General features: G+C 48.4%; 1 protein-coding gene across 3 annotated transcripts in view; it reads left to right on the forward strand.

Annotated features, from left to right (window-relative positions):
- The window catches only part of ZFAT (zinc finger and AT-hook domain containing), a 191,409-nt gene that overhangs the window by 94,048 nt on the left and 83,054 nt on the right, over positions 1–14,307 (forward strand). For all 3 annotated transcript variants that reach the window (XM_044244906.1, XM_044244907.1, XM_044244908.1), the window contains 2 exons: positions 531–680; positions 2,051–2,224. In XM_044244906.1, the coding sequence (XP_044100841.1) occupies positions 531–680; positions 2,051–2,224 (324 nt within the window). The remainder of the gene's footprint in view (positions 1–530; positions 681–2,050; positions 2,225–14,307) is intronic.

Below are 14,307 nucleotides of genomic sequence, written 5' to 3' on the forward strand. Positions count from 1 at the left end.
GGATGCTAATCAGGGTGTTTTTGGAGTATAAGCAAAACAAACAGAATTAATTGATGGTGTTTCTTTATTATTCCCTAGCATTAGTTCATTTAAAATTTCCTCAGTCAACACAAGACTGTGTGAATCAAGACGCAGGCATGTTGCTTTTACTTGTTATGTCACTTGAGTTTCTAATATCCTATGGTTCACCACACCTCACGTTTGTTCCCGTGACATCAGTTCCTTGGAGGGACCGGGTCGCTTTTCGTACATGATTTCATGTCCTGCATTTGTTTGAAGGTGCCTCATGGTCTTGTTTCTCCATCCCTCACATTTTATGCTCATGGGTATTTAGATCTGAGACATGATCAGAGTCTGGTTCAATTTTCAGGCATGAGTTCTGTCACGTGACTTGGGGGGGCACGTATTGATTGGCCACGTGAGCGCTGCTGGGGCCAGCCAGGGCGTTGGCGTGCGGTCACGAGGTTCCCGGACGTCTTGGGGGGTCCGATCCTCTCTGGCTTCTGATGGTGCCCCTGCTTTCCTTCTAGAGGTGTCCATGAGCACTATTTCTGAGGTGCTCGGGCGGAGGGTTCAGCTGAAAGGTCTGATCGGGAAGCGAGCCATGAAGTGCCCGTACTGCGATTTCTATTTCATGAAGAATGGCTCCGACCTTCAGCGTCATATCTGGGCTCATGAAGGTGAGTACTCCTCTCCCAGGTGGACCCCTATTTGCGTTTTGTGCCTCCATTCCCCATGTGGGCGTACTTGATGAGGAAGCCATCCCATCACGTGCCCAGCGGTTAGACGTCCTTCCGCTTCCTGAAGCTTCCTGAGAAATGTGTCCATTGGCCGGCGAAGCTCAGGGAGTTCAGTCGCTGCCCGTTCGGGGGCAGCTGCAGTGAGCGGAGGTGTGTGCTTCTCCCGGATGTTTGCTGAGCTCCCGCCTATGACTTAGGAAGCTGGAGTGCTGCAGGCAGAGGGCTCCTGGAGAGGACAAAGGACGACGTGTTTTCTGCCAGGAGGACTGAAACCCCTGTTCTCAGGCCTTGGGGGAGGCACCATCAGGGAGGGAGAGGCGAACAGTTCAGTAAATGGTGGAGTAGGGACCCAGCCAAGACAGAAAGAGCAGAGCCCAAAGCCAAGGTTGGGAGGCCATGTTTAGCTACCAGGACCTAAGCACCTGCCTTCGGTGCCCCAGGCACACCCCGCAGCCTCGGTAAAACCTCGATTTCCTTCACTGCTAAGTCTTGGGTCTTGTAGACAAGGGGTGAAAATGCTGGGCACGCAGTGTATCGGTCCTCCCCGTGCTCAGGATTGGGCACCGCAACCCTCCTGCTGTACACGTTACTCTGGGTGTCATGGTCTTTTTGCTTTGCAACTCCCTCTGGGCGGCGACAGACCCTATGGCATCTCATCTTCAGAGCCTTCAGGGAGTGAGTACTCCAGAGTAGGCCCTCAGTAGGTGTCTGTGGAGTGAAGGGGGAGCAGCCAGGATGCCCCACAGTCCAAGCCTTTAGCCTACCAGCAGCTGGTGTCCTAAGGCTCTGCTCAGTTTATGGAAATGTGCTTTCCCCACTGATCCTGGGGGCCGATGCCATTGATTTCTGCACAGGCCCTTGTTTACTCTCACGTGGGTCAGCTTCTCTCGGTTCAGTGGAATGTCATGGTTGTGGGTTGCAGAACACACTCTGCCAGCGAGGAGTTCCCGGGCTGCAGGGAGGGGCAGGTGCCGATGACTCACAGTGCACTCTAGCGGCTTGGCTAGGGGGGCTTCAGGACGTGGGGACACTGAGAGGGCAGCAGGGGCCTTGGCTTGGGCAAGCCAGAACAAGCTGCACAGGGGGAAGTCCTGGCAGATCCAGGAGGACAGGGCTTGGCTGTCGGGCAGAGCAGCACGGAGGAGAGCGTGGCCAGGCCCGTGTGTGGTTTGTCTAGGGACAGGCAAGTGCACTGCTTTGTTCGATGTGGGTATGCACACACATGCACACACATATGTAGGGTGTGTCTCTGTGTGTGTCCGTGTGATTTAGTTATATATACATGTATGTATTTCCCCCTCCTCTGGTAGGTGTGAAACCCTTCAAATGTTCTTTGTGTGAGTACGCCACTCGCAGCAAGAGTAACCTCAAGGCTCATATGAATCGTCACAGCACTGAGAAGACCCACCTGTGTGACATGTGTGGCAAGAAATTCAAATCGAAAGGAACATTGAAAAGTCACAAGCTCCTTCACACAGCTGACGGTAAGTAAATGACTCCATAGCATAATTAGTTTTTTTCTCCCTCTCAAAAGTGGAGTTGGAAGCTGACATTCCAAGTCCAGCAGAAATAGTGGATGGTCTGCAGGCAAGAGCTAGGTCTTAAAGAACAGAAAGATCTCCCTGCTTCCTCTTGTCCCATGCTCAGGACTAGAGCCCTGCCTGACCTCTCCCAGTGCTGGGTGTGTGTGCACGTGTGCACGTGTTTGTGTGTGTGCGTGGGTGGGTGTGGAGGGCATGCTGCTTCCAGGAATAAGGTACCCTCAGGAGGCCTTGATCTGGAAGTTTTAGTCCTCTTCAGCCCTCCATCCCCACCCGAACCTGAGGACCTGGAGGGGAAGCCATGATTGCATCTGACCTGATGTTTCCTAGTGGATGCTTATCATCCAAGCTACCTCAGGATTTTTACTCAGTCCAGAATGGGGCTCAGCGTAAAATACGAACAATACTTGGGCTGATTTGATCTCAAGATCATATGTGATGTACAATTAAGTAGATTTCTAATTTCATTCATTCTTAAGAACTATTGATTGAGTTCTTACTATGTCCCAGTCCTCCCTGGGGTATGGGGTCAGTAAGGAACAGTTTCTGCCACCAAGGAGTTTATAGCCTAGTGGGGAGGAAGAGAAGTATGCGAGCCATGATTAAGGTGGGTGCTGCAATGGAAGGGGGCTCAGCAGCCTTGGGGAGAAGGGTGTGAGTTGCTGGGGGCAGGAGGGGTGGTGGGCAGTGGTGACAGTGGACAATGGAGCAGGGGCAGGATGGAGAAAAGGAAAGCAGAATTATTATAGGAAGATAAGCATTTAGGTTTCTAAGATCTATGAAGAATTTATCAAGCTCAAGACCCAAAAAACAGATAATCCAGTCAAGAAATGGGCAGAAGACATGAACAGACACTTCTCCAACGAAGACATATAAATGGCCAATAGACAAATGAAAAAATGCTCCGTATCACTAGTCGTCAGGGAAATACAAATTAAAGCCACAATGAGGTACTACCTTCCACCAGTTAGAGTGGCTCAAGTTAATTAGACAGGGAACAGCAAATGTTGGGGATGTAGAGGAAAGGAGCCCTCTTACACTGTTGGTGGGATCACAGTCTGGTGCAGCCACTCTGGGAAACAGTATGGAGGTTCCTCAGGAAATTAAAAATAAAGCTACCCCATGATCTCACAATAGCACTACTAGGTATTTACTGCATAGTTACAGATGTAGTGAAAAGAAGGGCCATATGCACCCCAGTGTTCATAGCAGCAATGTCCACAATAGCCAAATTGTGGAAGGAGCTGAGCTGTCCTTCAACAGACGAATGGATAAAGAATATGTGGTCCATATACACAATGGAATATTATGCAGCCATCAGAAAGGATGAATGCCCACTGTTTGCATCATCATGGATGGAATTGGTGGGGATTAAGCTGAGTGAAATAAGTTAAGCAGAGAAAGATAATTATATGGTTTCACTCATATGTGGAACATAAGGAATAGCATGGAGGAACATGGGGGAAGGGAGGGAAATCCAAAGGGAGAGAAATCAGAGAGGCAGACAAACCATGAAAGACTCTGGACTCCGGGAAACAATCTGAGGGTTTCATAGGGGAGGGGCTGAGGGGATCGGGGAGCCCTGTGGTGGGTATTAGGGAGGGCACATGTTGTGATGAACACTGGGTGTTATACGCAACTATTCAATCACTGAACACTACATTAAAACTAAAGATGTGCTGTATGTTGGCTAATTAAATGTAAATTAGAAAAAAAAGGAAGACAGGCAGGTAAACCATAAAAGCTGTTTTAGCATTTTTTATTTTCCTTTAAAAACCCCAGTTGTGGGAAGGTCTTGTTAGTATTTTATGTAATAATATTAGTAAATCATATTTATAAATATATTTCTATTTTAGCACAATTATTTACAAAAATTGGAGTTCACTCTAAAAATTGGATTGATTTCAACAATTATTTGTGATTTTAGAACTTACAGGATGATAGCCATTAGGTCATACCTGTATTTTAAGAATGTTCTAGGGAATCCATCCTATTGTTTGTGCATCTGGGTGAGCTTGAGGGGCTAATGGAGAGGCTGCGCGCTTAGCTAGGCTTCGTTAGAACTAAAGATCCAGGGCTTGCCTAAGGCTCATGAAGGCCAGAGCTGTAGCTGTTCAGACCTAAGCAGTGTGCTGTAAATAAGAAAATCTGTAAGCAAAATAATTAAAAATGCAGTGACAGTAAAGTAGTCTTACCCTGAGAAATGAAAGCATTAAATCTTGTAATTGTTCATGAATTCTGTACCTCCACAAACAATAAGGCTTACTGGTATTTCTTGACTTGGAAGCAATGATACACTGAAATCCCAAATAATACAGTGCCGCTAATGGGAAACAGCAGTTGTCAGCGCCAGGAAGTCTGGGGTGTCCCCTGGGCTGTGGTGGCGGTGTCTGGGGGGCATCTTGGGGTGCTGTGGCCTCATGCCTGGCTCAGAGGTCTGGGTTCTGGCCTGAAGGGATTGGAGGAGATTGTGTGTCTAATCGGGGGCCTGGACTGACTGCTGTCGGATGTGGAGGGAGGGCTGGGGTGACAGTGACACAGCAGCCCGTCGACCTCTCACTTCACTTGCTTCCCGGAGCCCTTCAGCAGGGAAGGGAACTCACATGGGCACTGATGGTGTGTCCTTGAAGCGGTGAGACGGCCCTCCAGAAGGAAAGGCCTTGCAGACATGAAATATTTTTTTTTAAGATTTTATTATTTATTAGACACAGAGAGAGAGATCACAAGTAGGCAGAGAGAGAAAGAGAAACAGGCCCCCGCTGAGCAGAGAGTGGATGCGGGTCTCCATCCCCGGAGCCCGAGATCATGACCTGAGCCGAAGGCAGAGGTTTTAACCCATTGAGCCACCCAGGCGCCCCAGACATGAAATATTTTTAACAAAACAGGAAATTTGGATTGATTCTCTTCTTTTTTTTTTTTTCCCTGACATTTTTGGGAGTTTGAGGCATCTATAAAGTCATGTCTTGTTTTCAGACACTCACCAGTCTGGCAAGAAAGGCATCATGTGTTAGGTGCCATGAGAATGGCACCAGGATTGGGGAGTCCTGCTGCCTCGGTGCACCCCCTTTCTGCCCCACGTGGGCCCGAGTTTGGTGGGACAGGATAAGGATGCAAGATCTCGACAGCCCCTGGGTCTCTCTCGGCCCATGCTCTGTGACGTGGGACATTATGGCTTCACCCGGTGGTCCTGTCTTCCCCAGGGCTACCAGGACTTCCTTGGTCTCATGTTTTCTCAAAGGCCAGCTGGATACGTGGTGTGCCAGCCCGGTGTTCCAGCTCCAGGGCGATCTGCTCTTCAGCTGTAACTAAACCGCTGGCCCTCCTTTTTCTTTCCAATTTTAAAAAAGCTTAGAACAAAAGCTTAGTTCCATCTCCTACCCACATTTTTGGTAGCACTCACATTTTGAGGATTCCTAAAAGCTTTCTGTATCTCAGGGGTTTGTCATATTGTGCAAATATTTCCCTCTAACTTAACTCTTGCCTTTTACATTTAATTTGACACGTCTTTTTATAAAAAGAAGTTATATAGCCTTGCATATTTAAACTTACCAGTCTTATCCTTTATTATTATTATTTTACATAGACATTCACAATTATTATTTATTTATTTTTTATTATAGTTAGTTTTTGATGTCGTGTTCCACGATTCATTTGTTTGCATCCAGTGCTCCCTGCGATCCGTGCCCTCCCTCGTATCCACCACCAGGCTAACCCATCCCCCCACTCCCTCCCTTCTAAAACCATCAGTTTGTTTCCCATGGTTTGTCTCCCCCTCCGATTTCCCCCAATTCACTTTTCCTTTCCTTCTCCTCATGTCCTCCATGTTATTTCTTCTGCTCCACAAAGAAAGCGAAACCATATGATAATTGCCTCTCTCTGCTTGACTTATTTCACTCAGCATAATCTCCTCCAGTCCCTTCCATGTTGATACAAAAGTTGGGTATTCATCCTTCCTGTTGGCTGAGTAATATTCCATTGTCTATATGGACCACATCTTTATCCATTCACCTGTTGAAAGGCATCTTGGCTCTTTCCACAGTTTGGCTATTGTGGACATTGCTTCTGTGAACATTGGGGTACATGTGACCCTTCTTTTCACTACATCTGTATCTTTGGGGTAAATACCCAGTACTGCAATAGCAGGGTCATAGGGAAGCTCTATTTTTAATTTCTTGAGGAATCTGCACACTGTTCTCCAAAGTGGCTGCACCAACTTGCATTCCCACCAGCAGTGGAAGAGGGCTCCCCTTTCTTTGCATCCTCACCAACATTTGTTGTTTCTTGGTTTGTCGGGTTTTGCCATTCTAACTGGACTAAGGTGGTATCTTGATGTGGTTTTGATATTATTTTTTTTCTTCATGATTTTCTGTGTTTAAAGAAACCTCCCTCATCTTAGGAGAAACTTCTTTTGTACTTTTTCAAGTTCTACTTTTATAGTTTATAACATTTATTAAAATTAATATTCTTCAAATTTATTTTGGTATGTGGTGTGTGGTTTTGATATATTTTTTTAAACAATTTTTAGTTGATTCAGCGTATTTGTAGAGAAGTCAGTCCTTTTCCTTTTATTTTGGAATGCCAGTCTCTCAAGATGCTAGGCATGTTTTGAGATTTTGGTCTGTTCAGTAGTATCTGTTCTAGTATATTGTTTTATTAGGTGCTAGTATATTGTTTTATTAGGTGCTTTGCTTTTTTTAATAATAAATTTGATCATGCACACGTTACTCCTTTTTGTTTTTTATGGACATCTCTTAGTTTTTCTCATTTATCTCTTACTCCTTTGGCTAAACTTAGAAACTGGTCAAGTAAAAAAAAAAAAAAACCTTTCGCTCCACCAAAGGAGGACATGATCTCCCACACGGGGATGCCCTTGTGAGCTGTGTGACCATCACATGGGCCTCGAGGTCCTCAGGGACAGTGCTGGTGCTAGGGGTTTGGTTGCTTTGATGAGGCTGTTAGCCTCTAAACATAGAATTAGCTCTTTATTTGGAAGCAAACATGGCTTTAAAACCTGCCTGGGAGGATTTGGTTTTTAGTGCATCTGTTGTACTGGTAACCATTCAACAGCTTGTTCCACAGAGAAGCGATGTGGGGGAGGCAAGGCGACAGAGGCCTGAGTTTTGAGTCTTGCTTACCACTGCCTCATAGGGTGGCCTTGGTCAGGTCACTTTGCTGAACCTCAGTTTCCTTATCAAACGGGGATCAGTATGGCCCTGTGCCTGACGGGCTTGAGGATCAAATGACAGGAAGTGCCCCCTACTCACTTGGGCTCCACTGCCGTTTTGGCTGTTCCTTCTTGATCTCCTTTTCTGGGACCGCCTTAGCTGTGACCTCCCACTCTCTGAAGTCCGCACACTTCTACGCTCATCCCCTAGGGCCTCTCCGCGTTCCCCCGAGCTCACACACTAGTCACGTGGAAGGCTTCCCAGCTTCCGTTGCCAGCCCCGTCCTCTCCCCCAGGCTCCACCAGCCCAGCTGCCCACTCAGCATCTGCACCTGCTCGTCTAAAGTCCCCTTGGACTTAGCCTGTGCCGCGTCAGCTCCCCATCTGCCCCAGACCTGTGTCTCCTGCGGGCCAGGGCTCACCAAACTTGGGGAAAAAATGTAAGAAATATTTGAGGTTTTGACTGCCACATGTGGTTCCTGCTGTATTGTCTTCTTTTTGATTTGTTTTCTTCCCATAAACCTTGAAAAATGTAAAAGCCGTTCGGAACTCCCAGCTTCACAGAAACAGGCTGGGTTTGGCTCTGGGGGTACCAAGGTTGGCTGACCCCTCCCGTCCACGTGTCCGTCAGTGGCCACTCCTTGACGGTCACCTGGGTCAGCAGCTCAGGTCATTGTTGACTGTCTCACTCACACCCTGCCCATGGCCTGCCCATTAGCCCCTTCTGCATGTTCTCCTTTGGTTTCCCTTCCCAGTGTCCTTGTGGAGTGACATTTGTTCATGCCGCCTCAGCCTCGTGCCTCCTTTCTTGCTGTTGCCGCCTGATGCTCTCCCTGCTTCTGGCCTTGCCCCCACGGTCAGCTCCCAGACCGCGGCCAGAGCGATGGGCCTGACTGAGCTTCCCCCTCACCCCTCCGTCTCCACCCTCCTCACCTTGGCTCTCCTCTGACTGTCTCCTCTCCAGATGCGTCCACCTCTTTGCCGTTTTCATACTCGCCAGGTCCATGCCCTTCTCTCTTTCTCCTTAGACTTCTCTGCCTGTCCTGGACATTGTAATTTCCTTGTTCATGATTTTCCAGGTCTTCACTTGACTGTAAGCTCGTCACGTGGGGACTCTTGACCTATTGCATTTGCTTCGTTTTGTACCCCAGCACTTAGAGCGACGCCTGGCTTAACAGTAGGTGCTCAATAAATGTTTGTGGGCTGAACGAGTGAAGAAAACGTAAAGTGCCTTGTAGACAGTCGTTGGAATGTGGAAGCTCTTGAAAAGTGCAAATTCCTTTTCCGCCTCTCTGCTTTCAGATATTGTATTACATCATATGCCTGTGAATTGGATGTTTTAAAATATGATGGAGGAACTTACTGTTAAATGAATCTTCTTGCTCTCAATTAAGTAAAAAGGAACTGAGTGACCGTCCTGTCTTTTTGCCTGCGTGCAGATCCGTGTTTTCACATTTATGGGCTTCCTTGAAGGGATGTGTCCCTGTTTATGCTCGCTTGTTTCCCAGAGGAGCTCATTACTGTGCTTTAGAGGGGAGAGGTCAGGATGGGCGGAGGTTTCCATTACAAAGGTTTGCTAGTCTATATGTACAAAGAGACGCATAGATTTCGTAAGGGCCTGATTAAACCTTTTGCGTGTATGCCAGCAGTGTGAGAGAATTTCATGCAAAATCATGCTGTAGTGCATTTCTCCCTTTTTGACGTTAAAGAGGGCCTCTGCGTGTGGTGTAGAGGCTTTCCCAGGATTCTGTAGTGCATTTCTCCCTTTTTGACGTTAAAGAGGGCCTCTGCGTGTGGTGTAGAGGCTTTCCCAGGATTCTGCTGCCCCCAGCACGTGGGGCAGGTGAGATGGCGCAGTGTTTTCCTGTTACGTAATCCATCGAGAATCCCCTAGTCATGAATGAAAAGCTCTTTAGCTCAGTGTTGATTCCTGTGGGTCCTCCCCGGCCCCATCCAACCTGCCCTCATACACTTGAGTTAAGAAGTTTTCTGGTAAAACTTACAAAGAGGAATTCTCCGAGCTTCAAGCACTCTTGTGTGCATCATAATTAGACAAGTGGAGGGATGAGTGTGGAACTTAGGTCTGAGTGGAGGAAGTACCATTTTTCCCCAGGCTCCTTCAATTTCTAATAAGAGATCCTATGGCTACACGTGGAAATATTCTAGGTGTAAGTATGGTTATTTTTCTCCTCCTTCCTCTACAAGCAGAGTCCTTGTCAGATAAAGTAGCCCCACTTACCCATAGTCTTTTTACTTCTAAAAACATGCACTCTCGGGACGCCTGGGTGGCTCAGTTGGTTGGACGACTGCCTTCGGCTCGGGGCGTGATCCTGGAGTCCCAGGATCGAGTCCCACATCGGGCTCCCAGCTCCACGGGGAGTCTGCTTCGCTCTCTGACCTTCTCCTCGCTCATGCTCTCTCTCACTGTCTCTCTCTCTCAAATAAATAAATAAATAAAATCTTTAAAAAAAAAAATAAATAAAAACATGCACTCTGGAGCCAGGAAGCTCTTCAGTAGAAGATGGTATCTGAGCAACCAGGTGGTCCATCCTTCCAAGTTCGTGTACGAGGCTTCAGCGAGACTGGTCTCTGCACAGCATCCTTGTCCCTCTTACCCTTCGGCCAGCTCACCCTGGAGTCAAGGTGAAGGGGGGCATGGACATGGTGGGTGTCTGAGGCTCACCGTCCCCGCAGGTGTCTGGGTGATGGACAGCAGGGGGCGGGCTGATGTTTGTGCCATGCTCTGGGTACACCCTGTCTGGGTCCACCTGAAGTTCTTCTCAGGTCTTTCTAAACCATGAGAATGACAGCCCCTGGGATAATATGAGCCATGCAGCTTCCTAAAGAGTCCGCTTAGACTATAGATCTGACTGTTGCAGAAGGCTGAAACCTCACCGGGGTGGAGGGCTCTCAGCGGCAGGTTGCAGACGCCTGGAGCAGCATCTGTAACCTCGGTCCTGTTCTTTTCTCTGGCTCTGGGCTGCCTTCTGTCTCTTTCCATGCCCGATGTTGATGCATTCCTCCTTGTATCAGCACTGATGGCTAATTACAGAGAACCGTCAGTCTCTTAAGTCTGCTGTTGCCTGAAGTTCAGCCCTTGAAGAAAGCATGGAGGCTTCTTTAACTGTATTTTTACTGCTGTGGCTATTTCTGTCCTGATTTGCCATTGTACAAGTCCCTGCAGATGGGAGGGCTGTGCAGACGGGGCTCCGCAAACCGCCGGCTGCAGCGCATCACGCTTCCTCCGGGAGCTCTTCTTACCTTCGGCAGCACACGCCGGTGGGCTGGGCTGTGTGGAGAAGCGGCAGGGCAGACCCACGTTGGAACCGCTTCCTGCCTGTATGACCTTGAACCCGTGCTGCATTGTCCCTGTTTGTTTCCCATGGCTGCTGTAACAGACGACCACATGTTTACTGGCTTAAGTCAGCACAGATTTATGATGGGACCGCTCTGAACTTCAGAAATCCAAAATCAGGTTGTCAGCATGGCTGCCTTCTTTCCGGAGGCCCTAGGGGAGACTCCATTTCTAGCCTTTCTAGCTTCTAGAGTCTGCCCATATCCTTTGGCTCTTGAGCCCCTGCCTCCGTGTGCAAAGGTAGAGGCAAGGCCTTTTGGACCTGGCTGTCCCTCTGCTTCCATGATCACATCTCCTCTGTGACGTGACCCTGACCCTCCTGCCTGTCTCCCCTAAGGATCCTTATGATTTCACTGAGCCCACCTGGATCACAGAGGATAGTCTATCTCAAAAGCCTTGACTTGGTCACATCTGCCAGATCCCTCTGCCATGGAAGGTAATAGGCTCTGTGGACTGGGATCTGGATGTCTTTGTGGGGAGGGCATTACCTACCATAGTAGGGTTGTGGGAAGGTTACTTGGGGTCATATTAAGTGTGTTCATTCTAAGTGTTGGGTAGATGTGCCTGTCTCCCCTGGGGTCGGTGTTCTCTTGTTCTCAGCAACTGTGGACACAGCGCAAGGATGGATGGTTATAGCGCTTAATCTATGTCATCTACGTCATTTAGGAAAGAGCCCGTTTTTTTTCTCTCTGACACTCTCTCATTAGGAAGACACAGTGCAAGAGTTAATGCTTGAAGAATATCGGTGTTGATAAAGGTGAAGTCAGTGTTCTGATAAATTTACTTATGCAGAGTGTCACCTTTTGTCGTTAAGGCTGGATCAACAGTCACCATGAGATATTTTCACTTTAATGCCTCTAGATATTATTACTAGTAATAGTTCCAATTTATGCACATTTGTTTAAGTATTTTAGTGCTCCTTCAAGTTTGAGGTACATGTGAAATTTGATTTGGCAGGAGTGATTTAACAAGGGGCCTTACGTCAGAAGCAGTTGTCCGTCGCTCTCTTCCTTTGTGCCGATGGACTCCAAATGCCAGAAGACAAAGGGCGTGGTTTCGTTTTCGCAGGATGGTTTGTGATTTTCCTACCATTGCACCTGCTCCTGCTTTCTTGTGGAACTCTAGAGGAACTAAGCAGCTGGAACAGTCCCCAGGGACGCTCGTCGAGCAGATAAGGGTGTATCGAGACACAAAGGAAGCAGACAGCTGCTGTGCATTTTCTTTTTTTTTTAAGTGTATTTTTCTAGTTTGAGGTGTAAGTGACATAACATTATGTTTGTTGAAGGCGTGCGACACAGGGATTGGGTACAGTGTGTATAATGTGCATTGGTCGCCACGGTAAGTGGAGTTAACCTCCATCACGCACGTAGTTACAGTGAAGGCGTCCGACCATGGTCTGCTGCAGATTGACACTGCCGTTGTGCGACATTCATCCCGTTGCAGTAGAGTACAGTGTTGTGTGTTTACATTTTACTGTGCATTCGCCCACTGTGGCTTATTTACTACTGCTTGTAGGTTTGAGCCCTTCGACACCTGTTTTTATTCCCCCCATCCCCTGGTAGCCACCATTTTACTGTGTTTTTTTTGTTTGACATTTTCTAGATTCCACAGAGAAGGGAAGATAGCACTTGCCTGTCTTTATCTGACTTACCTCACATAGCATAATGCCCTCCGGGTCCATTCCTGTGGTGGCAAATGGCAAGATGTCCTCCTTTCTCGGGGCTGGGTAATATTCCGTGGTGTGTGTATGCCACTTCTCATTATCCATTCCTGCGTTGATAGCATTGGCTGGGTTCCAGGTCTTGACAGTTGTGAGCGATGCTGTGATGAAGCGGGGAGTACAGATGGCTCTGTGAAGTCTTGTTCCTTTGGGTGTATACCCAGTAGCGGAACTGCTGGGTAGCAAATAGTAGATGGTAGGGAAGATCTGTTTTTAATTTTCTTGCGGAACCTCCATATTGTTTTGCATGGTGGTTGCACCTTTTTACCTTCCCACCAGCAGAGCATGAGGGTTCCCTTTCCTCCACACCCTCACCAGGGTACTGTGCATTTTCTAAGGGCTGGTCAGCAGGCTGGGGGTCAGCAGGAGCCCCCCCAACAGCTCCCGGCAGGTGTGGGGTAAATGCTGCCCCCCTCTGCCCCCCCGTCCTTGGGATAGCTTCTGCGTGAGCACAGACTGTGCAGCAAGGCCGCTGCTCCACTGGCTCTCCTGGCCTCCCTCTTGCACATTCATCTTTCCATCCAGAGCAGAAAGAACTTCAACAGGGAGGGCAATCTCATGTCCCTTGGGGTTGGGGACACCTCTCTCTTCGTCTAACTCATGGCAGAGTGACAAGGACCTTACTTCCCACTAGCTCCCTCCCTCTAGATCCTGTCCTCTCTATGCTGACATGACAGGCTGAGTAAGACCTCAGTAAAGGGTACAGCAGACCCAGTTCTTTCCTTTCCTGTCTGGTGCTACTTGCATTCAGCCAATGTCCTGTCACCAGGTCCAGCCAGGGCTCGAAGGTCAGGGGTCAGGGGTCAGCTTGTTCCATCAGCCTGTCAGCTGTGGAATGAGGGCGAAGAGCTCACGTTACCAGAGAAACAGACTCCTGCCAAGAGAAATGGGAGGATGGAGGGCTGTCTTTGAAGGGGAGCTGTACAGGATGATACCTTTTGAGGAACTAGAAGCTGGTGGTAAAACATGGTGCTTCCAGAACAAGCTGCAGTGTCTTCACGGGAAATCTCCAGCCAGCCTGGCTCTCAGAAAGATGCCGAACTGAAAGTCTCAGGGGCAGGGGATGCTGGTGGTATCTTCTTCCTTGCCAGCTGGGTAATTCGCGGACGGTGCTCAGCAGCCCCGACTTCCTCTCCGAACCGCCTGATGCATCTTTTCTTTCTTGAACTCATTCGGCACAGTTCCTGAGCCCCTTCTGGGGAAGGTAGCCTTTTTTGTTCTTGCGGTGGTGGTTTTCTTTTCTCCCCCTGCCCTTACCTTTTTAAAATTAAAGTATCATACCCATGCAAAAGCACACAGCTGTCCGGTTGTCACAAAGGCAGTTCATTGGCATCTCCACATCCCAGGATCAGACACAGGACACTGCCAGCCCCTCTGCAGTCTGCCTTACCCTCCCACAGCCATCTCCACTCCTCCTCAGGGTGGCAGCTGCCCGGATCGCTCATGCTCTAACTGGATCTTGCCTGTCTTTGAACGTCCTGTAAACTGATTCACATAATACATGTTCTTTTGTGTCCGGCTTCTTCCCTTTAACATTATTTGTGAGGTTCATCTAGGTTGTTATCATTCTGACCTTTAACATCTGGGCCTCAGGGTCAAGTAAGAGTGTCCTACATAACAGGGATTGTAAATGCTGTGGCCTGTGGCCGGGAAGACTTTGTCCCTGCAGTTTGCTTTCTTCACTGGGGCAGTGGGTTCCTGTAGTCGCTCAGAGGGCTCTCCTCAAGAGTGTTTCTCCAGAAAGTGCTATGATTCTTCTCTCTCTTGCCCTCCTCGCTCAGAATGAC

This window comes from Neovison vison, chromosome 4, assembly GCF_020171115.1.
Source record: "Neovison vison isolate M4711 chromosome 4, ASM_NN_V1, whole genome shotgun sequence".
Taxonomy (NCBI): domain Eukaryota; kingdom Metazoa; phylum Chordata; class Mammalia; order Carnivora; family Mustelidae; genus Neogale; species Neogale vison.